The sequence below is a fragment of the Salmo trutta genome, unplaced genomic scaffold (genome assembly GCF_901001165.1).
Source record: "Salmo trutta unplaced genomic scaffold, fSalTru1.1, whole genome shotgun sequence".
Classification (NCBI taxonomy): domain Eukaryota; kingdom Metazoa; phylum Chordata; class Actinopteri; order Salmoniformes; family Salmonidae; genus Salmo; species Salmo trutta.
In genome coordinates this window covers 10023549-10050438 of record NW_021822911.1, presented here as the reverse complement: position 1 = coordinate 10050438, position 26890 = coordinate 10023549, and the positions used below count along the sequence as shown (strand labels likewise).

The 26890-nt window shown below is 41.5% G+C and overlaps 1 protein-coding gene across 1 annotated transcript in view; it reads right to left on the bottom strand.

The window, feature by feature from the left end:
- Positions 1-2868: 2868 nt before the first annotated feature.
- The window catches only part of LOC115186343 (zinc finger protein 135-like), a gene marked incomplete at both ends in the record, with an annotated part of 158549 nt that continues 134527 nt past the window's right edge, over positions 2869-26890 (bottom strand). Inside the window, one exon of the mRNA XM_029746014.1 lies at positions 2869-3878. Coding sequence (XP_029601874.1) covers positions 2869-3878 — 1010 coding nt within the window. The remainder of the gene's footprint in view (positions 3879-26890) is intronic.

The following is a 26890-nucleotide window of genomic DNA, read 5'->3' as shown; positions in this document are numbered from 1 at the left end:
TGCTTATTCGGTGGCCTGACTGCATCCAGACTATGTCAAAGGCCCATCCTGGTAGATCTGAACCTAATGCAGTTTGGAGTCATCAGATGACAGAAGTCACATTTAGGTGCCAGGTGTAACTGAGGCCATAGATGCTCCATATCCATTACTTTGAGTGTTTTATATAATATGACTAAATGTGTTTCTGTGTTGCAGGGGCAGTCAAGAAATGGAACAGCAAGGCCACAGAACATGACATAAGCAGAGCTGTGGGAGACCACCTCAAGCCCCTGGTAGAGCCGGGGGTGGTGTTTACCACTCCACCACGCCTTCAGCAGGTTGGAAAAGTGGGATTGATACTGTTTTTCATACTAAGAGGGACCAAGAGTCTGTTGATTGGTCAGTCATTGGGTTCATTATATGTTCAAATAAAATCAAGCTTTATTCATACAGCACATTTCAGACATGGATGCAACAAAATTGCTTCACAGGAAAAAGATGTAAAAAACATTGAAAATAAACAGAAATATTTAGTACACAAAAAACAGAAGACTAAACTGAAAGACTAATGAGCATTCTAAGGAAATGCCATTGATTAAAATGTTAATGGGATGCAATATCCAACCCAAAATATAAGCTTGGGACACTGAAAGTTGACTAGAAACAACAACTGGGACATAAAAGACACCCACCATGAGACCCACTAAATCTGCCCAAGAAGAGGAAAACAAAAGAAAAACCCACACCAAACTTAAAGACAGGAAGCAAACCAAAAAGGTGGAGCAACTAAAGGTGTTGACTCACCACATCTATCAAGACAACTGGAGCACTGGGCCAGACACTCTTAAATAGAACCTGGACCAGCTCAGGTGAAACACCTTCCCACTAACGAGATGGACAAGCCAGCACAGGTGTAACACATACTGACTAACGAGGTGACACCAATCAGTGCGTCCTACGTGCTAACGAGCTAGACGTGCTAACGGGCTAGACGTGCTAACGGGCTAGACGTGCTAACGAGCTAACGAGCTAGACGTGCTAACGAGCTAGACGTGCTAACGGGCTAGACGTGCTAACGGGCTAGACGCGCTAACGGGCTAGACGTGCTAAAATCCAAACCTCAAAACATAAATGGAAAAACCAAAGCCTGTAACACCTTCCCCTTTAAGACAACAAATATATCCTATATTTTTGTTGGACAAGTTTGCTCACCACCAACAGAAAACAACTTCCATTTCACATTATAATCAACTACAATGTTTCACCTTCTAGAATATAAACATGGCGTCTACTGGCTGTCAACAATTAAAAACAGCATTTCTAAATAATAATATACAATCTATTCTTTTTTCGCCTTTTTCTTTCTATAGAATCCTGAAACTCACTAGCTTCTAGAACTCTCGTCTTCCTAAAACTCACTAGATTCTAGATCTCTCCTCTTCCTAAAACTCACTAGCTTCTAGAACTAGCTCCTTAATATCCGTAGTAACTTTTCACCTCACTGTGGAGCTTCTCTCTCTTTTCAGGGTTCACTAGATAGGCATGTTGTTGGATCGGGCCAGTCCCCAATGTCATGCTCTAGTACATTTGGGTTATCACATCTGAGAATAAACCCTGATATTCTAATAGCTGGGCAGCAATGTCAATATAATTGTACCAAAAATTGTCAGTTGGTTGCATAAATAATTATGATTACTAAATCTTACATGAATATTAAACATGAAATATAAAAACCAAATGTTTGTTAATATGTATTAGCAAAAATTCACTTAATGGTGAGGCATAAAATGTATCTTTTGTCAGGCTTAATGTTTGAGTCATGCTTCTTCAGTAGTGGAATAAAGACAATTAGTACTTGAATGTTGTAAATAAATACTGGAGTGATGTAGGGTTGTTAATATAATTGATTATTGTACTGTGACTATGTGTATAGGCTGTAAGTATGTTGAAATTAAATTGTTTTCTTTTCAACTAAAACCAAACTTATATTGTACATCGGGCATAGTCTTATTTTCAACGACATTTCGCTAGGCGAGATATCCCCAATGTCACAGTTTTAACGTGTCCAAATCAATAGTCCAAATGCAGAAACAGTTTGTGATAAATTGAAAACCTAAAACATAAAATGAAACACAAACATCTGCCACAATAATCATATTACTTGTATTATTTAAAACAAGCACCTTATAAAACTGTACAAGCACCAAAAACGCTGTTGTTTTGACAAGTAGCAATAAATCACTGATATCGATTAGGGGGGAAATCAGGTTGTACGTGCTGTTGAAACTAACACAACTAAAAAAACACATGGAAATGGGAGATATATTTTACCTCACTGACTAGAGGACAACCTGCAAATGACAGTCAGCTACATTTTGGAGTGATGCATTTAAATTTAGGGGTCGCTAAACAAAGGAACACAACACTTATTTGTCATAACTCATCGATATCATGTTAAAATCATTTGTGTGACAGGAGGGAGATGAGGTTGCACGTCCTGATAAAACGAACAGCTCAAAAAGCACACGGAATCTGGGAATAATGTGTACATCCCTGGTTAGAGGACAATTTGTAGAAAGCAGCTAGCTACATTTTGAAGTGTTGCATTTTGATTCAAGTGCGTCACCAACGTGGTAAGTGTAACACAGCTCTTTTTTTGTTAGTCACTTTTATTAAATCTCATAAATAGTACTCATCCATTTCAGAGCCTGGATTTCCCCCCTGAGGCTAATATCCATATCATGTTGAAATCAATAGAACAGGGGACAAACGTTTAGGGTTCTACATTGTGACATCATTAAAATACTCCTTCTACAATGTTAAAACATTCTACATTGTGACATTATTTCATTGATATCATGAAACAACTCCTTCATGTATTTTCTGATGTTTAATCAGAGATCTGTTATCAGAGTATCTCTTCCCACATTGAGCACAGCTATGAGGTTTCTCTCCTGTGTGTGCTCTCTGATGTGATACTAGGCTAGTTAGCCAAGAAAATCTTGTCCCACATTGACTACAGCTATATTGTTTCTCTCCTGTGTGTGTTCTCTGGTGTATAGTGAGATAGCTAGACAAAGAAAAACTCTTCCCACATTGAGTACAGCTATATGGTTTCTCTCCTGTGTGTGTTCTCTGGTGTATAGTGAGATAGCTAGACATAGAAAAACTCTTCCCACATTGAGTACAGCTATATGGTTTCTCTCCTGTATGAGTTCTCTGGTGTTTAGTGAGATAGCTAGATGTAGAAAAACTATTCCCACATTGGTTACAGCTATAAGGTTTCTCTCCTGTGTGTGTTTTCTGGTGCTTCTTCATATTCTGTGAAGTTGAGAATATTTTTCCACAATCTGAACAGTGGAAAGATTTCTCTCCTGTGTGTGTTTTCTGGTGTAGAGTCAGAGAGCCAGATGCAGCAAAACTCTTCCCACATTGATCACAGCTATATTGTTTCTCTCCTGTGTGTGTTTTCTGGTGTAGAGTCAGAGAGCCAGATGCAGCAAAACTCTTCCCACATTGATCACAGCTATAAGGTTTCTCTCCTGTGTGTACTCGCTGGTGTCTACTCAGATGGCAAGATGAAATATAAGTCTTCCCACATTGATCACAGCTATAAGGTTTCTCTCCTGTGTGTGTTCTCTGGTGTATTATCAGGCTGTCTGGCCGAGTAAAACTCTTCCCACATTGATTACAGCTATAAGGTTTCTCTCCTGTGTGTACTCGCTGGTGTCTACTCAGATGGCAAGATGAAATATAAGTCTTCCCACATTGATCACAGCTATAAGGTTTCTCTCCTGTGTGTGTTCTCTGGTGTGATAACAGGTTGCTTGACTGAGTAAAACTCTTCCCACATTGAGTACAGCTGTACGGTTTCTCTCCAGTGTGAATTCTCAGGTGTACTTTTAGTGCTTTTAAACTTGAGTAACTCTTCCCACAATCAAAACAGTGGTGAGATTTCTCTCCTGTGTGTGTTCGCTGGTGTATTTTAAGTTCTGATGAAGATTTGCAATGTTTTCCACAGTCAGAGCAACAGATAGATTTCTTCCCTGTGGGTCTCTGCTGGTGTTTCTTGAGGTGATAGAATCTGGACAGACTCTTCTCTGACTCGTTAGCATCATGATGTTGAGGCTCCCCAGAGGATCCATGATAGTCACGTCTCTCTCCTGTGTGAACAAGTCAGACAGATAGTTAAAGGCTCACAACAGCAGAAATCCACTGAAAAAGGTGATGCCAACAGCGTAGCCATGATACTGTACAACAACTGACGTCTGTAATGAATGTTAAAATTACTTGACAATTGTCTTAAGACAGTCAAGTGAGCAACAATAGTCATATTTAGTCTTGTTTTCACATTAGTAGTAACTAGAAATAAGTAAAAGGTGTTGAACTCCTAAGCAGTGTGCCAGGCGACTTTTGTTCTCAAATATAGGCACCTTTCTGTGTTTGCTAAAATTGCGACAAGGGCGATGCGCACACAATTTGATTGCAGAAACACCTCCCTGCTAATGCAGAAACCGCTAGTTATGGATGTAGTATATCTGCCTGGAGCAAAAATGGTGAGCAAGTGGCCTAAGCTGTGCCATTAGAGATTCTGGGTTCGAGTCCAAGCTCTGTTGCAGCCGGCCGTGACCGGGAGGCCCATGGGGCGACGCACAATTGGCCCACCGTCGTCCGGGTTAGGGGAGGGTTTGGCCGGCAGGGATATCCTTGTCTCATCGCGAACTAGCGACTCATGTGGCGGGCCGGGCGCAGTGCACACTGACCAGGTCGCCAGGTGTACGGTGTTTCCTCCGACACATTGGTGCTGCTGGCTTCCGGGTTGGATGGGCATTGTGTCAAGAAGCAGCGCGGCTAGGTTGGGTTGTGTTTCGGAGGACGCATGTCTCTCGACCTTCGCCTCTCCAGAGTCCGTATGGGAGTTGCAGCGATGAGACAAGACTGTAAGTACCAATTGGGGTGAAAAAAATATATATATGTTTTAAAAATGGTGAGCAAAGATTAGTTTTCACAATGTATTCTGAATATTACAGCACTAGATCAGGATGCTACTCAAGGAAACTCACATTAAGCTCTGTGTCTATTCACTAATTCACCACCGTGGGGGAAAACTGAGGGAGTTCTCATAGGCTGACAGCAAATAAAGCCTCCATTTCCAGGTTGATTATGATTATTATTATCTATTGACACTACTTTGGATTATAATTGTAAGGCTCGTTTGAATGTCCTGATTTAATATAATGTTTGTGTTATTGTCGAAAATGTACTACTTTATATTTAAAAACGACTTCAACCAGTAAAATGATCATTGGCTAGTTTTCCATCAGCCTGACATCAGCCTGACAATGAGATTTTGTCCACTAAGTGTATGCCAAAATGGTCTATAATCTCACCTAACAATAACATAGACCTACTGTAGGACCCATAACTTCACCTAACAACAACATAGACCTAGGACTATATATTTAATATATTTAATATTTCAGGTGAAACAAGGAAACTAAAATGTCTTTGTCATGACATTTCATAACCAGATCATTTTGTGAATAATCCCACTAGGCTACTCTGTAATGTGTTGTCATTCTAAAAATGTCCTGAATAAAGGAAAATAGCTGTGTGTTGTACAATAGCCTATCCATCAAGGAACATTTCTCTACACATTATGAGCTAAGTATCTCCGTTTCCAAACAGACTAACGAGACCCTACTGTAAATCAAGTAGACAATAACACATTATAAACATCGATTTGTTTGGGATGTTGGATCCAACGTGGAGCATGGCATAACTGTCTTTACCAGAGTAATGAATGAAGAACTACATTTGACTTGCATGCAGAAAATGATTTCCTGGATCAGCTGATGATAGTTGAACATGTGACTGTAACTAAACAGCTACAGTATTAAGTATTATGTGTAATTATTGAAGAACCGCGTTAATGACAGTATCCATTTGGGAGTTGTCAATAAAGTTAAGGTGACTCTCGGTTAGAACCATTGGATTTAGTAAACTGAAATGATTTAGGATTTCTGTGCCCATGAAAACTGTTTTCCCAGCGTAACATAAGGAGACACTAAATGTTACGTAGTTAGAGAGCATTTCAGAGATCTGAATACAAAAAAACTGTCCGACAGCAAGATCCAGTATTTAAGTTAAAGTTCATCATATGACAAGCTTAACCTCTCTGGGGTATGTGGGACGATTTCGTCCCACCTACGTAACAGCTACTGAAATGCCAGTGGCGCGATTTTTGAATCGTTAGAAATACTATAACTTCAATTTCTCAAACATATGACTATTTCACAGCTATTTAAAGACAAGAATCTCGTTAATCTAACCCCACTGTCCGATTTCAAAAAGGCTTTACAACGAAAGCAAAACATTAGATTATGTCAGCAGAGTGCCCAGCCAGAAAAAATCTGACACCCATTTTTCAAGCTAGCATATCATGTCACATAAACCCAAACCACAGCTAAATGCAGCACTAACCTTTGATGATCTTCATCAGATGACACACCTAGGACATTGTGTTATACAATACATGCATGTCTGTTCAATCAAGTTCATATTTATATCAAAAACCAGCTTTTTACATTAGCATGTGACGTTCAGAAAAAGCATAACCACCGCAAACTTCCGGGGAATTTACTAACAGTTTGCTAAATTACTCACGATAAACGTTCACAAAAAGCATAACAATTATTTAAAGAATTATAGATACATTACCCCTCTATGCACTCGATATGTCCGATTTTAAAATAGCTTTTCGGATGAAGCACATTTTGCAATAATCTAAGTACATAGCCCGGCATTACAGGGCTAGCTATTTAGATACCCACACAGGTCAGCCTCCACCAAAATCAAATTTCCTATAAGAAAAATGTTCTTACCTTGCTTGTTCTTCATCAGAATACACTGCCAGGACTTCTACTTCAATAACAAATGTTGGTTTGGTCCCAAATAATCCATCGTTATATTCCAACAGCGACGTTTTGTTCGTGAGTTCTAGACACTATCAGAATGCTTCTTCACGGTGCCGCGCATGGCGCATTGGAGTGTCAAAAATGTCTAAATATTCCATTACCGTACTTCGAAGCATGTCAACCGCTGTTTAAAACCAATTTTTATGCCATTTATGTCGTAGAGAAGTGATAATATTCCGACCGGGAGTATGCATGAGCCTAAACAGCCGAATAAAATTTCTCCTCGGGAGCTACTCATGCACGCGCATCATTCAAAGGTCCTCTCAGCATCCACTTACAAAAGGTGATAATCTGTTTCAGCCTGAGGCTCCCTCGTAAACCTTCAGGGTTTTCGCGGGCTCTGAGAGCCTATTGGAGCCCTGGGAATTGTCACGTTACAGCTAAGATCCTTACTTTTCAATAAAAAGATGCAAGACGCACGACTCCTTGTCAGACAGGGTACTTCCTGCTTGAAACCTTGTCAGGTTTTTGCCTGCCATAGGAGTTCTGTTATACTCACAGACACCATTCAAACAGTTTTAGAAAATTCAGAGTGTTTTCTATCCAAACCTGAACAATAATATGCATATTCTAGCTTCTGAGTTGGTGTAGGAGGCAGTTAAAAATGGGAACATATTTTTTCCAAAATTCTCAATACTGCCCCCTATACCAAACAGGTTAACGTTATGACTATAACTACTGTTCCCTGAAGGAGGGAAACTAGGTACAACATACTATTAAATCCACACGTTATGACTATAACTACTGTTCCCTGAAGGAGGGAAACTAGGTACAACATACTATTAAATCCACACCTCGCTGGAAGCTCCGCATTCCACAGGTGACGGATATATTCCTTAAATGATTTAATCCTTAAATGATTTAATCCTTAAATGTAATACCTCACTTCACCGACCCAGGAAGTGGCGGAGCCAAACAGGTGTTGTAACTCGTTCATAACTGGCACGCAGATCGGTAGAAATGGTAAGATAAATTGGCACTTCAAACGGAAATGGAAAAAGTTTGCCTATTTTACCTGAAACTCCAGGAGCATAACGTCAGAATTAACGAAGGCCAGCAGCAGGTGGGGAATTGGTTATTTTCTTCTGGTTATATTGACCTCTGGCTTCCTCAAGTCATTTGTGTGTGTTAATTATTTAATCAAACGCTTGAAGCATCAGTTCAGTTCAAGTTCCGCACATAGAGTTGAATTATTAAACACATGGGGTGTGTCTATATGAACAAATACACGTCATAACATTTCAACCAATCAATTGGTAGAAAGAAAATACTATTTAAAAAAAAAAATCTGCCATAGAACATACATGCATTCAGACCCCTTCCCTTTTTACACATTTGGTTATTATAAAATATATATATTTTTTTCAATTATCAATTTTCAGACAATACCTCATAAACACATCACAATACCCCATAAAAGTGAGAAAAAAAGTTTAGAAATGCTTGTATATATATATATATATCTAGGTCATGCCAGTAGGCTACAGTAGGTTGGATCTCTCTAGGTCATGCCAGTAGGTTACAGTAGGTTGTATCTCTCTAGGTCATGCCAGTAGGCTACAGTAGGTTGGATCTCTCTAGGTCATGCCAGTAGGTTACAGTAGGTTGTATCTCTCTAGGTCATGCCAGTAAGCTACAGTAGGTTGTAACTCTCTAGGTCATGCCAGTAGGTTACAGTAGGTTGTATCTCTCTAGGTCATGCCAGTAGGTTACATCTACATTTAAGTCATTTAGCAGACGCTCTTATCCAGAGCGACTTACAAATTGGTGCATTCACCTTATGATATCCAGTGGAACAACCACTTTACAATAGTGCATCTAAATCTTTTAGGGGGGGGGGGGTTAGAAGGATTACTTTATCCTATCCTAGGTATTCCTTAAAGAGGTGGGGTTTCAGGTGTCTCCGGAAGGTGGTGATTGACTCCGCTGTCCTGGCGTCGTGAGGGAGCTTGTTCCACCATAGGGGTGCCAGAGCAGCGAACAGTTTTGACTGGGCTGAGCGGGAACTGTGCTTCCTCAGAGGTAGGGGGGCCAGCAGGCCAGCGGTAGATGAGCGCAGTGCCCTCGTTTGGGTGTAGGGACTGATCAGAGCCTGAAGGTACGGAGGTGCCGTTCCCCTCACGGCTCCGTAGGCAAGCACCATGGTCTTGTAGCGGATGCGAGCTTCAACTGGAAGCCAGTGGAGAGAGCGAAGGAGCGGGGTGACGTGAGAGAACTTGGGAAGGTTGAACACCAGACGGGCTGCGGCGTTCTGGATGAGTTGTAGGGGTTTAATGGCACAGGCAGGGAGCCCAGCCAACAGCGAGATGCAGTAATCCAGACGGGAGATGACAAGTGCCTGGATTAGGACCTGCGCCGCTTCCTGTGTGAGGCAGGGTCGTACTCTGCGAATGTTGTAGAGCATGAACCTACAGGATCGGGTCACCGCCTTGATGTTAGTGGAGAACGACAGGGTGTTGTCCAGGGTCACGCCAAGGTTCTTAGCACTCTGGGAGGAGGACACAATGGAGTTGTCAACCGTGATGGCGAGATCATGGAACGGGCAGTCCTTCCCTGGGAGGAAAAGCAGCTCCGTCTTGTCGAGGTTCAGCTTGAGGTGGTGATCCGTCATCCACACTGATATGTCTGCCAGACATGCAGAGATGCGATTCACCACCTGGTTATCAGAAGGGGGAAAGGAGAAGATTAATTGTGTGTCGTCTGCATAGCAATGATATGAGAGACCATGTGAGGATATGACAGAGCCAAGTGACTTGGTGTATAGCGAGAATAGGAGAGGGCCTAGAACAGAGCCCTGGGGACACCAGTGGTAAGATTCTCGCCACGCCACCTGGTAGGAGCGACCTGTCAGGTAGGACGCAATCCAAGCGTGGGCCGCGCCGGAGATGCCCAACTCGGAGAGGGTGGAGAGGAGGATCTGGTGGTTCACAGTATCAAAGGCAGCAGATAGGTCTAAAAGGATGCGAGCAGAGGAGAGAGAGTTAGCTTTAGCAGTGCGGAGAGCCTCCGTAACACAGAGAAAAGCAGTCTCAGTTGAGTGACCAGTCTTGAAACCTGACTGATTTGGATCAAGAAGGTCATTCTGAGAGAGATAGCAAGAGAGCTGGCCAAGGACGGCACGTTCAAGAGTTTTGGAGAGAAAAGAAAGAAGGGATACTGGTCTGTAGTTGTTGACATTGGAGGGATCGAGTGTAGGTGTTTTCAGAAGGGGTGCAACTCTCGCCCTCTTGAAGATAGAAGGGACGTAGCCAGCGGTCAAGGATGAGTTGATGAGCGAGGTGAGGTAAGGGAGAAGGTCTCCGGAAATGGTCTGGAGAAGAGAGGAGGGGATAGGGTCAAGCGGGCAGGTTGTTGGGCGGCCGGCCATCACAAGACGCGAGATTTCATCTGGAGAGAGAGGGGAGAAAGAGGTCAAAGCACAGGGTAGGGCAGTGTGAGCAGGACCAGCGGTGTCGTTTGACTTAACAAATGAGGATCGGATGTCGTCGACCTTCTTTTCAAAATGGTTGACGAAGTCATCCGCAGAGAGGGGGGGGGGATGAGGATTCAGGAGGGAGGAGAAGGTGGCAAAGAGCTTCCTAGGGTTAGAGGCAGATGCTTGGAATTTAGAGTGGTAGAAAGTGGCTTTAACAGCAGAAACAGAAGAAGAAAATGTAGAGAGGAGGGAGTGAAAGGATGCCAGGTCCGCAGGGAGGCGAGTTTTCCTCCATTTCCGCTCGGCTGCCCGGAGCCCTGTTCTGTGAGCTCGCAATGAGTCGTCGAGCCACGGAGCAGGAGGGGAGGACCGAGCCGGCCTGGAGGATACGGGACATAGAGAGTCAAAGGATGCAGAAAGGGAGGAGAGGAGGGTTGAGGAGGCAGAATCAGGAGATAGGTTGGAGAAGGTTGGAGAAGGTTTGAGCAGAGGGAAGAGATGATAGGATGGAAGAGGAGAGAGTAGCGGGAGACAGAGAACGAAGGTTGCGACGGCGCAATACCATCCGAGTAGGGGCAGAATTGTTGACTTTGTTTGAAAGTGTAGCTGGCTAGGTAACCTCGATAGTTTCAGTACTACACCTTATCATGATACAAAGGCAACTATGTAGCTAGCTAACATAACACTAATCAAGACGTTCCTTTGTAATGTATTTAGTTTCTACAATGCTGCTCGTCGGTAATAGTTGGCTAGGTTTGGAAAGTGGCGTCGCGGGGGACGAAAATAGCTGGCTAGCTAACCTCGATAATTACTCTAAACTACACAATTGAATCCTACAGACGAAGAACCGTATATGTGACATTTTTCAAAAAAAAGAGATATACATGAAAAATCATTATTGGACATCCTTTTCTATAGTGAACCGGTTTCACAAGCTTTCCACGCGCTAATTAACAATATTTTTGACTGATGAGCGCAAGCTGCATCTGTTCAACAGTTTCTACACTGTCCCATACGAGAAACAACAAGCGTTGATTCTCTCCGGCTTAGAACAGGTTAGAAACAGGACAAAAAACAGCTATATTGAACACTTGCATAGTTTAACTTTGACAGTAATGATACGTACATTAACGTTAACTCTAAAAGTGCAGTGTTACACAATGGTGCAATACAAACTCATTCTGTGTATAGGTTGGGAGTGTGTGAAAGATGGGGGTCCTGATCAAGCAATACCCTGAATGTGCTACAGTATATGTTTTACTATCAATAAATGTATATGTTCTACAAAGAGATGAATACCACATCATCTGCAACATTCTGGGTTTATAGGGACATTTTCAAACAGCAGAGTCTCAATTTCGGCCAACCCAGGAGTGACACCTGTGGCAAATGTGACGCATTCTTCACTAAGATGTCAGCAGCAACATCTGAAGAGGAGAAGAGGAAGATTGCAGTTGAAAGTGAGTTGCACCATCGAAAAGCCGAAAAGGCCTACACACAGCTTCAAAGTGACACTGAGTGGGCTAAAGCCAATGCTGACTGCCATGTCATTTCTGTGGATCTACAGGGGGTGATGTACACCCCTAATCTGACCCACTCCAATGTCTACTATCAGCGGCAGCTGTCAAATTTGAACCTTTGCATCCAGGAACTTGGAAAAGAAGATCCTGCATACATGTGTGTTTGGCATGAGGGGATTGCACACCGAGGGTCCATTGAGGTAGCAAGCTGCATATTGAAGTGGGTGAAGACAAAATTCACACCACTCACCAAACCAAAGGCGCGCAATTTGATCATCTTCAGTGACAGATGCTGTGGGCAGAATAACAACTGGCGGATGCTCAATCTGATGTCGATGCTCGTCTCTATGGGTTACTTTACCCAAGTTGAGCAGAAGTTCATGGTCTCTGGTCATTCTTTTCTTCCTTGTGATCGATCTTTTGCCACCATCGAGAAGAGGTGCAAGGAGTCAGTCCTTCATACACCTGATGATGTTTCAAAGATGATACTTGAAGCACAACCAGCGAAACCATTCAAGGTGATGAGGATGCAATGTGAAGACTTCAGGCACCTTCCAGATTCTGTCCTCAAGCGACCAGCTGGACTACAGATCACCTCAGTGAGGTGGTTAAAAGTCACAGGTATTGCACAGAAAATAGTTTACTAACATCCCATCAACATGTAACATGTTGTTCTAACAATAAAATATCCTAATGATTCCCTTTTTTTATTCATTACAATATACAGTGCATCTCTCTGTCACCACATTTAGCATTAACTCTAAGCAGCTAACTTATTTACTGCCGTCACCTCAGTACAGAAGGACATTCTTGCCTTTAGCATGGGTTTAACGCAATTCAAAACTTAATTGCTGATCATAGTGTTAAAGGCAAAGAGAATGGTTTTCTGAACGTTTTGTAATATTGACCTTAGGGACCTGCATAATGGACATGCATATTGGCACATCACATTGATCCATATTTGATATGTACAAGTTGTGCTTCTTTTGATTGAATTAATTTAATTGTATTCTATTTTTGTAGTTATTCTATGGTATATTCACATTGAGGGCTTCATTTTAAATGAGACTAAGATTTCATGACTCAACTTTTAAGAAAAGTCATCAGTGCTAAAGTTGATAGACCACCTTTAAATGAACCTCCATACAAATTAATTAACTACATATTGCATTTAAGTTATTACATGAAGGGCATCTGTACTTGAAAGTACTTAAAACATATCAGGTGTTAAAAAAGGACATCTTACAAGTGTCATGCAAAATGTCACATATACTGTTCTTCCACAAACTGAAATCATCGCTGGAGATATACTGTTCTTCCACATTCTAAAAAAATTTTTTTTAGAATGTGCAAGTATTTTTTGAAATAACAAAAATATCAATTGTTGTTGGAAGATATGAGTATGGTGAATTATTTGTCAACCATAAAACACCTAATGTGGTACACACAATTAATAATATAAAAATAACTGATTATCTTAAAATGGAAAAATTGTCACAAAAATGGTTCTTCGTCTGTAGGATTCAATTATCAAACTATGACAAAGACAACTATGTAGCTAGCTAACACTACACTAATCAAATCGTTACGTTGTAATGTATTAGTTTCTACAGTGCTGCAAGTCGGTAGAAGTTGGCTAGCTAGCAGTGTTGACTAAGTTTTAGAGAACGGCGTCACGGAGTATGAAAATAGCTGGCTAGCTAACCTCGATAATTACTCTAAACTACACAATTATCTTTGATACAAAGACAGCTATGTAGCTAGCTAAAAAAAATGCTCAGATCAAACAAATCAAACCGTTGTAATGTAATGAAATGTAATATTACCTGCGGAGCGAAGTGCAGCACGACTACCTATCTCTCTAGGTCATGCCAGTAGGTTACAGTAGGTTGTAACTCTCTAGGTCATGCCATTAGGTTACAGTAGGTTGTACCTCTCTAGGTCATGCCAGTAGGTACAGTAGGTTGTATCTCTCTAGGTCATGCCATTAGGCTACAGTAGGTTGTATCTCTCTAGGTCATGCCATTAGGTTACAGTAGGTTGTATCTCTCTAGGTCATGCCATTAGGTTACAGTAGGTTGTATCTCTCTAGGTCATGCCAGTAGGGTACAGTAGGTTGTATCTCTCTAGGTCATGCCATTAGGCTACAGTAGGTTGTATCTCTCTAGGTCATGCCATTAGGTTACAGTAGGTTGTAACTCTCTAGGTCATGCCAGTAGGCTACAGTAGGTTGTAACTCTCTAGGTCATGCCAGTAGGTTACAGTAGGTTGTAACTCTCTAGGTCATGCCATTAGGTTACAGTAGGTTGTAACTCTCTAGGTCATGCCAGTAGGCTACAGTAGGTTGTAACTCTCTAGGTCATGCCAGTAGGTTACAGTAGGTTGTAACTCTCTAGGTCATGCCAGTAGGTTACAGTAGGTTGTATCTCTCTAGGTCATGCCATTAGGTTACAGTAGGTTGTATCTCTCTAGGTCATGCCATTAGGTTACAGTAGGTTGCATCTCTCTAGGTCATGCCATTAGGCTACAGTAGGTTGTACCTCTCTAGGTCATGCCAGTAGGTTACAGTAGGTTGTAACTCTCTAGGTCATGCCATTAGGTTACAGCAGGTTGTAACTCTCTAGGTCATGCCATTAGGTTACAGTAGGTTGTATCTCTCTAGGTCATGCCAGTAGGTTACAGTAGGTTGTATCTCTCTAGGTCATGCCATTAGGCTACAGTAGGTTGTATCTCGCTAGGTCATGCCAGTAGGTTACAGTAGGTTGTATCTCTCTAGGTCATGCCATTAGGTTACAGTAGGTTGTATCTCTCTAGGTCATGCCATTAGGTTACAGTAGGTTGTAACTCTCTAGGTCATGCCATTAGGTTACAGTAGGTTGTATCTCTCTAGGTCATGCCAGTAGGTTACAGTAGGTTGTACCTCTCTAGGTCATGCCAGTAGGCCACAGTAGGTTGTATCTCTCTAGGTCATGCCAGTAGGCTACAGTAGGTTGTATCTCTCTAGGTCATGTCAGTAGGTTACAGTAGGTTGTAACTCTCTAGGTCATGCCAGTAGGTTACAGTAGAGTGTATCTCGCTAGGTCATGCCAGTAGGTTACAGTAGGTTGTAACTCTCTAGGTCATGCCATTAGGTTACAGTAGATTGTAACTCTCTAGGTCATGCCAGTAGACTACAGTAGGTTGTACCTCTCTAGGTCATGCCATTAGGTTACAGTAGGTTGTATCTCTCTAGGTCATGCCAGTAGGGTACAGTAGGTTGTACCTCTCTAGGTCATGCCATTAGGCTACAGTAGGTTGTAACTCTCTAGGTTATGCCAGTAGGTTACAGTAGGTTGTAACTCTCTAGGTTATGCCATTAGGCTACAGTAGGTTGTATCTCTCTAGGTCATGCCATTAGGTTACAGTAGGTTGTAACTCTCTAGGTCATGCCATTAGGTTACAGTAGGTTGTATCTCTCTAGGTCATGCCAGTAAGCTACAGTAGGTTGTAACTCTCTAGGTTATGCCAGTAGACTACAGTAGGTTGTAACTCTCTAGGTCATGCCAGTAGGTTAAAGTAGGTTGTAACTCTCTAGGTTATGCCAGTAGTTTAAAGTAGGTTGTAACTCGCTAGGTCATGCCATTGGGTTACAGCAGGTTGTATCTCGCTAGGTTATGCCAGTAGGCTACAGTAGGTTGTATCTCTCTAGGTCATGCCAGTAGGTTACAGTAAGTTGTAACTCTAGGTCATGCCAGTAGGTTAAAGTAGGTTGTATCTCTCTAGGTCATGCCATTGGGTTACAGCAGGTTGTAACTCTCTAGGTATGCCAGTAGGCTACAGTAGGTTGTATCTCTCTAGGTCATGCCAGTAGGCTACAGTAGGTTGTATCTCTCTAGGTCATGCCAGTAGGTTACAGTAGCTTGTATCTCTCTAGGTCATGCCAGTAGGGTACAGTAGATTGTAACTCTCTAGGTCATGTGAGTAGGTTAAAGTAGGTTGTAACTCTCTAGTTATGCCAGTAGTTTAAAGTAGGTTGTAACTCTCTAGGTTATGCCAGTAGGCTACAGTAGGTTGTATCTCTCTAGGTCATGCCAGTAGGCTAAAGTAGGTTGTATCTCTCTAGGTCATGCCAGTAGGCTACAGTAGGTTGTATCTCTCTAGGTCATGCCAGTAGGTTACAGTAGGTTGTATCGCTCTGGGTTATGCCAGTAGGTTACAGTAGATTGTAACTCTCTAGGTCATGCCAGTAGATTGTAACTCTCTAGGTCATGCCAGTAGGTTTAAGGTTGGTTGTAACTCCCTAGGTCATGCCAGTAGTTTAAAGTAGGTTGTAACTCTCTAGGTCATGCCAGTAGGTTACAGTAGGTTGTATCTCTCTAGGTCATGCCAGTAGGTTGGATCTCTCTAGGTCATGCCAGTAGGTTACAGTAGGTTGTATCCAAGTGGAAACAATTATCAACCCAATGTGTTAAGTGTTGAATTTGGTCAACAACAAAATGAATGGCTTATTTGCTACGTGAGGTTTACTTGATCCAACAGAAGTTTCGTAATGATTAAGTTGTTACGTGGACACGTGACATACCGACAACTTTGATAAAACACTATAGGAGTTGTCTCCAGATCGCTATGCATATTCATGCTAGTAGCTTAGCATCTCTCTCCATTGAATACAGGCGGTTGACGACAACAACCCTCATAGAATATAAACAATAGATTACAATAATAAGATGTATCCACCAATCCAAAGACAGGATAGGTGGGAGATAGACAACCCACAGTGCAGCTTTGTGGACAACGACTCCCCTTGTTAGGACGGAGAGACATCTTGTCAGTATATCCATAATCTTTGGTGTAGCCAACCCAACTCTCACATGGCTCTATTGGGGGGGCACGGTGTGTAGTAAAACATCACTACATTAAAATCACTACATGCCGTGAACCCCAGTCTGCGGTCAGCAGATAGACCCTCCTCAAAGATATATGTTAAGTCACTTTTTGGAACGGAACGGAGAAAACAAGGGGTAGCTTGTTCTCTACGTCGTCTGATTCTAGACATATCAGTCATCATCCCAGGACCCTCCGTTGAAGAGGTATTGACGAGCCAACTCCGAATATCCAAAGTTAAAAACTAATTGAAGGCGGTACGTCTGGTGTTACTCAGATCTCCTGTCTCCTCCTCTTCATCTTTCAATGTGACAGTAATCTCTCCTTCCTTCTTCACTCCAAAAACAGCATCATCCTCTTCTCCTCTTGTTTAACTGAAACGTCTTTCTCTTCATCTTTCACTGTAACAGCCTCACCCTCTACTTCTTGTTTTACTGTAACATCCTCTTCTTCCTTCTCCTCTTTCACGACAATGTTCAGCCCCAGAGCTTCTTTCTCCGTCCAGCAGACCTCCTCTTGTTTAACAGGAGGGGAGTAGTTTAGGGAGCTCATGTTCGGGGATGTTAGCTAGCTAGCTATCATTAGCGACTAGGCTAATGCTAACTTAACCAGCCAGCTACTATAGCTGACTAATACAAAATAACGTAATATTAAATTAAATAGGTTAACAAGTAGATACGACAGAAGTGTGTCTAAAACACAGTAGGTAATATAGACCGAAAGCGTCTAAATAGCTTGAATCTTTCGGCTATGTTGGCTAGCAAGCTACCGAGGTGGTTGACGAGCTGTTTATGAAGAACCGTCCACTAGATTATACGTCACGCTGCAGCATCGCCTGAAAGACGCACATCGCCGTCTGCTGACTGGAGGGAAACGCAGTTGAGGATCACATTTTATTTTCAGACAAAGATTATCTTACATGGATTTAATTAAATAATACTATTGAGACATACAAAGACAGGAATGTGGTGATTGATAAGTGAGAAAAATGTGCTGTAGTAAAACATTATTTAAGGCAGTTTCATTCAGTCAAACAACATATAAATAAGTAGCCAGCTACTGTAGGTCTATACTGCTCCTACATGGTGTAACAATACATCATGTAGATGTATATAATGAACAGACTAGGTCTATACTGCTCCTACATGGTGTAACAATACATCATGTAGATGTATATAATGAACAGACTAGGTATATACTGCTGCTACATGGTGTAACAATACAGTGCATTCGGAGAAGTATTCAGACCCCTTCACTTTTTCCACATTTTGTTACATTACAGTCTTATTCTAAAATGATTAACACTACCGTTCAAAGGTTGGAGTCACTTAGAAATGTTCTTGTTTTTGAAAGAAAAAACACTTTTTTTGTCCATAAAATACACATCAAATTGATCTGAAATACAGTGTAGACATTGTTAATGTTGTAAATGACTATTGTAGCTGAAACAGCTGATTGTTTATGGAATATCTACATAGGCGTAACAGAGGCCCATTATCAGCAACCATCACTCCTGTGTTCCAATGCCACGTTGTGTTATGCTAATCCAAGTTTATCATTTTAAAAGGCTAATTGATCATTAGAAAACCCTTTGCAATTATGTTAGCACAGCTGAAAACTGTTGTGCTGATTTAACAAAGCTTTTGTAAACAGTGTTGTTGCATAACAATCTGGCAGTAGAACAACAATAATCATCACCCTCTTGACCAATCTTCCCTCCCCTTAACATTGGGTTGATTCAGACCATGTCAGTGTACCAGATGGGACATTGGGTTGATTCAGACCTGTCAGTGTACCAGGTGGACATTGGGTTTAATTCAGACCCTGCCAGTGTACCAGGTGGACATTGGGTTTGATTCAGACCCTGCCAGTGTACAGGTGGAACATTGGGTTTGATTCAGACCCTGTCAGTGTACCAGGTGGACATGGGTTTTGATTCAGACCCTGTCAGCATGGCCAGAAATGTATTCCAAGTCAGTAACTTATAACCACAGAACCACCCCAGACCTTTCATGCATGACTAAAAACACCTAAGTATTAGATTTACTGCCATGGTCTAGTATGTCACTGCATCAGACACCATTCACAATGCTGGCTGATGTGCGAGTAAAACATGACATATTATTTCCTAACCATTCACAATGCTGGCTGAGGTACGAGTAAAACATGACATATTATTTCCTAACCATTCACAATGCTGGCTGAGGTACTAGTAAAACATGACATATTATTTCCTAACCATTCACAATGCTGGCTGAGTACGAGTAAAACAATTACCTATTATTTCCTAACCATCACAATGCTGGCGGAGGTACTAGTAAAACATGACATATTTTCCTAACCATTCACAATGCTGGCTGAGGTATGAGTAAAACATGAAAAATTATTTCCTAATTGTAAAAAATTCCCCAATCTTTTAAAAAAGATCTGAAATGGCAAGGCTTTAGTTCAGTGGGCTTTTCCATTGTTGAGGAAAGCAGGGGAAGTGTTGTGAGTAACAGAACTGCCTACGGTGTGGGGGAAGGGAAGCTGCTCGCTGATTGGCTGTAGTGACAAGGGTCCCTCCAAAAATCTATCACTATTCCAACTCAAATTCTCCCCCAAATCTACCACTAATAGGCCAAGCCTCCACAGACCCTGTCTTGTATTGACAAACAGAACAAATCATTTCACATTCAAATATGTCATTTTAAATAGCTCAATTCAATCCAGCTGGGCTTTTTAACACAGACAGTTGTTCCTGCTGTAGATGTTATGCCTTTGTACAGATCTAGATCAGTTCTCCTCCACAATGCATATTCAGTACCGAACAATTGTTTGGACACACCTACAAATTCAATGTTTTTCTTTATTTTAACTGTTGTCTAAGTTGGCCTTCCCTGTGGCTCAGTTGGTAGAGCTGGTGTGTGCAATGCCAGGGTTGTGGGTTAGATTCCCACGGGGGGCCAGTACACAAAAAAAAAAAAAGAATGCATGAAATGTATGCATTCAGTACTGTAAGTTGCTCTGGATAAGAGCTTCTGCTAAATAACTAAAATGTAAATGTAAAAAATGTACAATAATAGTGAAGACAACACAACTATGAAGTAACTCATATGGAATCATGTAGTAACCAAAAAAGTGTTAAAACAAATCAAAATATATTTTATCTTTGAAATTCTTCAAAGTAGCCACCCTTTGCCTTGATGACAGCTTTGCACACTCTCTTTGCATTTTCTCACCTGGAATGCTTTTTCCAACAGTCTTGAAGGAGTTCCCACATATGCTGAGCAATTGTTGGCTGCATTTCCTTCACTCTGCGGTCCGATTCATCCCAAACCATCTCATAGGCATAGTTGTTGTCTTCACAGTTAACTCTAATGAACTTATCTTCTGCAGCAGAGGTAACTCTGGGTCTTCCTTTCCTGTGCAATCCTCATGAGAGCCAGCTTCATCATAGCGTGGATGGTTTTTGTGACTGCACTTGAAGATTCATTCAAAGTTTTTGAAAGTTTCCGTATTGACTGACTTTCATGTGTTAAAGTAATGACGGACTGTCATTTCTTTTTGCTTATTTGAGCTGTTCTTGCTATAATATAGACAAATAGGGCTATCTTTTGTATACCACCCCGTACATTGTCACAACACAACTGATTGGCTCAAATGCATTAAGAAAGAAAGAAATTCCAACAAATTAACATTTAACAAGGCACACCTGTAAATTGAAATGCAATTCCAGGTGACTACCTCATGGTAGATGATAGGAGATGGTCAAAAGATAACGTTTTTTATTTTTTTAAGTCAAAATCAACATAATAAAAGTACATTTGAATGACACTAGTGGCAGTGTTTTTACAACTAATGCTGGTTTGCCTGAGGCTGATGCCGTGCAGGAACACATGCATATTCACACACTTCTCATTCAAACAAACACATACAAGAACACACACATACATGTAATAGTGCCAGACATGCACAAAAACATATACAGTTGGCATTGCTGTTATGATTTTAGTTGTCCTTGATGTCCTTTGTTTTAAATGTATTATTTGTTTTATAATGTTTTTGCATTGTGTTTGCTGTTTTCTTCTGTCTTTTCCGTTTTCTCTTTAGTTTCATTCTCTTGGTTGTTGTGCATTGGGAGGTTCTTGGAGGTGGGAATGGAATTAATTGTCTTTTTTTATTAGGGGGACTGTGGGAGGGGTCTCGAATGGTTGAGGGACAGCTATTGGGGAACTGTGGGGGGATCTTGGAGGGGTGGGGGACAGCTATTGGGGAACTGTGGGGGGGATCTTGGAGGGTTGATGGGACAGCTATTGGGGAACTGTGTGAGGGGTCTTGGAGGGGTTGAGGCACAGCTATTGGGGAACTGTGGGGGGATCTTGGAGGGTTGAGGGACAGCTATTGGGGAACTGTGTGAGGGATCTTGGAGGGTTGAGGGACAGCTATTGGGGAACTGTGGGGGGGATCTTGGAGGGTTGAGGAACAGCTATTGGGGAACTGTGGCGGGGGGGGATCTTGGAGGGGTTCGGTTTCACTAGATTGTGTATGCATGAAAAAGGAAACTATGACATATTATTTATATCACTATCATCCACACGCACCCTCACACATAAGGATGGCTCTGTTGTAGACAGACTGATACATGTTTGATAGTGTCTTGATGCTGTATTGTTTGTCCTTCATGTTCTAATACTTTAATGTTACCCCTTCCTTGTGTTGTTTGTAATAAATAATAATATATATATATTTAAATCAGTCGGGGTCTAACTTACTGTTGAGAGTTAGAATAGAAGAATAGACCAGGTGTCATTTAGAAATGTGGTTTGTTCTCAGCAGTTTATCTCTTGAATAATAAAGAGGAGGGGGAAAGTACATTCAACCACAATGACCTCATTATATCAAAGAACACATGTGTGTCTGAGGGGGAAATTAACTTTCATATCAGCCCAAAGGGGTGAGAAGTTACAACCAATATCAGTGGACAATTTGCACTGCTGCTGAAAAACTCCCCACAGCATGATGCTACCACCACCATGCTTCACCGTAGGGATGGTGCAATTTTCCTCCAGACGTGACACTTGGCATTCAGCCAAAGAGTTCAATCTTAGTTTAAGCAGACCAGAGAATCTTGTTTCTCATCATCTGAGAGTCCTTTAGGTGCCTTTTGGCAAACTCCAAGTGGGCTGTCATATGCCTTTTACTGAGGAGTGGCTTCCGTCTGGCCTCTCTACCACAAAGGCCTGATTGGTGGAGTGCTGCAGAGATTATGGTCCTTCTGGAAGGTTCTCCCATCTCCACAGAGGAACTCTGGAGCTCTGTCAGAGTGACCATCGGGTTCTTGGTTACCTCCCTGACCAAGGCACTTCTCCCCTGATTGCTCAGTTTGGCCAGGCAGCCAGCTCTCGGAAGAGTCTTGGTGGTTCCAAACTTCTTCCATTTCAGAATGATGGAGGCCACTGTGTTCTTGCAGACATTTTTTGGTACCTTTCCCCAGATCTGTGCCTTGACACAATAATGTCTCAGAGCTCTATGGACAATTCCTTTGACCTCATGGCTTGGTTTTTGCTCTGACATGCACTGTGAACCTTATATAGAGAGGTGTGTGCCTTTCTAAATCATGTCCAACCAATTTAATTTACCACAAGTGGACTCCAATCAAGTTGTAGAAACATCTCAAGGATGATTAATGGAATCAGGATGCATCTGAACTCAATTTCGAGTCTCATAGCAAAGGGTCTGAATACTTAAGTACATTTGTAAAAATGTCTAAAAACCTGCTTTGGGATTGTGTAGAGTTTTCAACAACAAAAAATGTTAACCTTTATTTAACTAGGCAAGTCAGTTAAGAACAAATTCTTATTTTCAATGACGGCCTATGAACAGTGGGTTAACTGCCTTGTTCAGAACAACAGATTTGTACCTCGTCAGCTCAAGAATTTGAACTTGCAACCTTTTGGTTACTAGTCCAACGCTCTAACCACTAGGCTACCCTGCCGCCGCATTAGCAGTTTTGTACACAGTCATGTGATACGTGGCATAGAAAAGTCCAATCTTAGGAAGTATATGGGAGGCACTATACTGTGTGTCTGCAGGTGTCTATCTGGTCAAAACCACTGATACAGGTGCCCTCCACCCTCTGGTGGGATGCATCATGTCTACAGAGAAACCTAGATTCAAATACTTAGATTTGTGTGTATTGGGTATATGTTGTGAAATTGTTAGATATTACATGTTAGATAACTGCACTGTCAGAGCTAGAATCACAAGCATTTCACTACACCCACATAATATCTGCTCAACACGTGATGTGACCAATAAAATGTGATTTTGATTTGAAATAAACGTCCTATTTATCAAAGGTGCTTTTGTCTGGGGTCAAAATGACTCCAAAGGATTTGAATTGTTAAAAGTCCATATTGATACAGAAACACTAAACCATGATTTAGATGTATTAACAACCAGTTGATTGACAAAGTCATGAAAAATTGGAAGAATTTAATAAAATACATTTTGGCTATGATAAAAGATATGCCTCTGGGGTCAAAATGATCCATGTCAGAAGTATGGTTCAACGCAAATATGTAGTGGGTGTAAAGTTTGTTTTAAATTCTCACTTATTAAAAACGAATCAATCAACACATGCTTCTCTTTGAACGACTTAATATAATATTAAACTTTTCTGAAATAAATGAAAAATAAAAGTTTGGTTCCTATGGCGATGTGCGTCTTTTAGGTTCAGGCGATGCTGCCAGTGTGACGTATAATCTAGTGGACGGGACGCTCCTTCAACAACAACAGCTAGTCAGACACCTCGGTAGCTTTCTAGCAAACATAGCTACAACATTCACGCTCTTTACACTGGTTTGGTGTATATTAGTCGCTGTGTATTAAACACACTTCTGTTGTATGTACTTGTTGGCCCATTTAATGATATATTTACGTTGTTTATCAGCTAGCTGGTTTGCTAAGTTAGCTTAGAACTAGGCTAGTCGCTAATGCTAACTAGCTAACATCCCCGACCATGAGTTCACTAAGCTACTTTCCTCCTGTTAAAGAAGAGGTCTGCTGGACGGAGAAAGAGGCTCTTGTGAAAGAGGAGGAGGAAGAGAAAGATGTTACAATACAAAAACAAGTAGAGGGTGAGGCTGTTACCGTGAAAGAAGAAGAGAAAGACGTTTCAGTGAAAGAAGAGGAAGACGCGTTCAGAGTGAAAGATGAGGAGGATGTTACAGTAAAGAGAGAAGAGGAAGAGAGGGAGGATGCAGTTTTTGGATGAAAGAGGAGGAGGGGGAAATGACTGTCACATTGGAGGAAGAAGAGGAGGTTGGAGATCTGTTTAACACCAGTAAGTACCGTCTCTGCAGTCGTTGAACCAATATGCAGTAAAGGGGTTCTACACTTTAATGTTGTTCTGTAGGAATGGCTGAAGCTCACTGTAACGTGTAGAACATCAAGAGTGGACCATCAACAACACGTTAACAATTGATCAAATGCATCCAATGACTGCCTGATATACTGTAGTCCTCAATATCTCCTATTAGATTAGCCCAAGATTTCTCTTAAAGGGGCAATCAGCAGTTGTTACATCCATTTTGGGACTTATACATTAATGATGTGTACCCATCTGTTTCTTGAAGAAATCACTATAAATGCCTCATGAGCCTAGTTCAACTGTCGTACCCCATCAGAACCCAAAATAGAAGCTTTTATTTACTCCAATGTTTGTCAGTAAATATAAACAAACATTGTATATCCTCAAAACATGGTTAAAACTATAATGTTGATATCATGGATGGTTACATTTCTCCAGCCCCATCCCTCAGCTTTTTACCGAAACGGGCAGGGAGTACGCTTTGTTATTGTTTCTACTGCTGATTGCTGCCCCCGTTACTCCTCAAGGTCCAAGGACTGTATGTTATTTTCAGAGGTAGACTGGCTCTGGCAGCTAAAATAGTAAAATATTCCATCTAAATGTGAATCGATTCTCAATTGCGATACGTTTCTAGAAACATAAATTGCGGTACTTTCATATAACGTCAAATCATTTCACACAATACTTAAAATAACATAAAAATCGGTAAAGTCTAAGTTGGTGTCTTGACAGATTTGTAAAAACGGTTTATCATAAAACACTATATATATTTTTTAAATGTTGCTGACACCCCTCCCCAGAGGTGTCTCATTATTGGGATTCATTGCTGATTCCTACCTGTAGCTCACTATGAGGTGTCTAGTGATACAGGTTAAGGGCCCTGTTGGAGATTGGTGGTTGGTAGCGGAGTGGAGGGAACAAGCAGGGTTGGACACGGCCATGTTATTATCCCACACACAGTCTCTGTGGTTCATATGAACCCCATTCCTGGGAATTAGATTTAATTACAAATCTTCCGTCTGTTACCACAGAAGGGTTCCGTCTGTCCCATTCCCAGCTAGGTTACGAGGCGCTTTGTCACCAGTACCTATGACTGGTTGATAGGGGAGTGGTTTCTGTCTGTCCCATTCCCAGCTAGGTTACGAGGCGCTTTGTCACCAGTACCTATGACTGGTTGATAGGGGAGTGGTTTCAGTCTGTCCCATTCCCAGCTAGGTTACGAGGCGCTTTGTCACCAGTTCCTATGACTGGTTGATAGGGGAGTGGTTTCAGTCTGTCCCATTCCCAGCTAGGTTATGAGGTGCTTTGTCACCAGTACCTATGACTGGTTGATAGGGGAAACCTCCATGCTTATTATAGAAAAAGTAATTAGGGGGAAACTATTTAGTAAACTGAAATAAAATAACAAACCTGTTTGAAAACTATTCCAAAACTATCTTTGACTCCAAAACTAAAATAGCCTAAAATAATAACCAGCATGAATTATGTTCAGTTTGAATAATATCTTAACTTTGGGCAAAAATAGAATTGGGTTTAAAATATTTTTTATGTGGTTTTAAATCTTCTGAACCTGGTGGCTGGTAAATGCTGCCATGGGATGGCAATGTTTCAAATAGACCTAGCTTGTGTATCACTAGCTATCACCAGAAACTCATTTCAACTCGTATTAACAGCTTAAAGAAAAGAACATTGGCATTAATTAACCTCTGTGAACAAGAAGCACAACATTACAAATATTTTCAGAGATGTGAGATAATTAACTTGTTCTCTGTAATATCGTATAGCTTTGCAATCGTGACTTTCCGTACTTTCAAGGAAAATAGGCAGGTTTCTCGACTCATACCCTGACTTTAAAAAGGGATTTTAGTGAGAATTAGCTTAGGAACTGCGTGTCAGAACATGACAATGTGAACGCGATTGGTTGACAGTCTCTTGGGGACGTTATATACGCTTTGACATTTTCTGGAATAGTTTTTATTTGAAAACGTTTTTGTTTACTTGCCTGCCTATTGAATTTGGAATGCACTGTACTGTTCATCTCTGAAACTCACTGAGATAATTCCTTTGATACAGCAGTAGCAATACAGGGACATAACATCTACAGAAAAGACCCGTGTGGCTCAGTTGGTAGAGCATGGTGTTTGCAACGCCAGGGTTGTAGTTTCGATTCCCACGGGGGGCCAGCACCAAAAAAAAAATAATAATGAAATGTATGCATTCACTACTGTAAGTCGCTCTGGATAAGAGCGTCTGCTAAATGACTAAAATGTACATGTAAGACAGGAATGCTTATGGGGGAGGTGTTGCTGTATACAGTGCATTCGGAAAGTATTCAGACCCCTTGGAACTTTTTCCACATTTTTGTTACGTTAAAAGCCTATTCAAAAACTGATTAAATTATTTTCCCCCCCATTCATTTAGCTCATTTATTTGGCACACCTGCATTTGGGGAAGTTCCTCCCATCCTTCTCTGCAGATTCTCTCCAACTCTGTCAGGTTGGATTGGGAACATCACTGCACAGCTATTTTCAGGTCTCTCCAGAGATGTTTAGATCGGGCTCTGGCTGGGCCACTCAAGGACATTCAGAGACTTCTACTGAAGCCACTCCTGTGTTGTCTTGGTTGTGTGCTTAAGGTCGTTGTCCTGTTGGACGGGTGAACCTTCGTCCCCAGTCTGAGGTCCTCAGCACTCTGGAGCAGGTTTTCATCAAGGATCTCTCTGCACTTTGCTCCGTTAATATTTCCCTGGATCCTGACTAGTCCCCCCAGTCCCTGCTGCTGA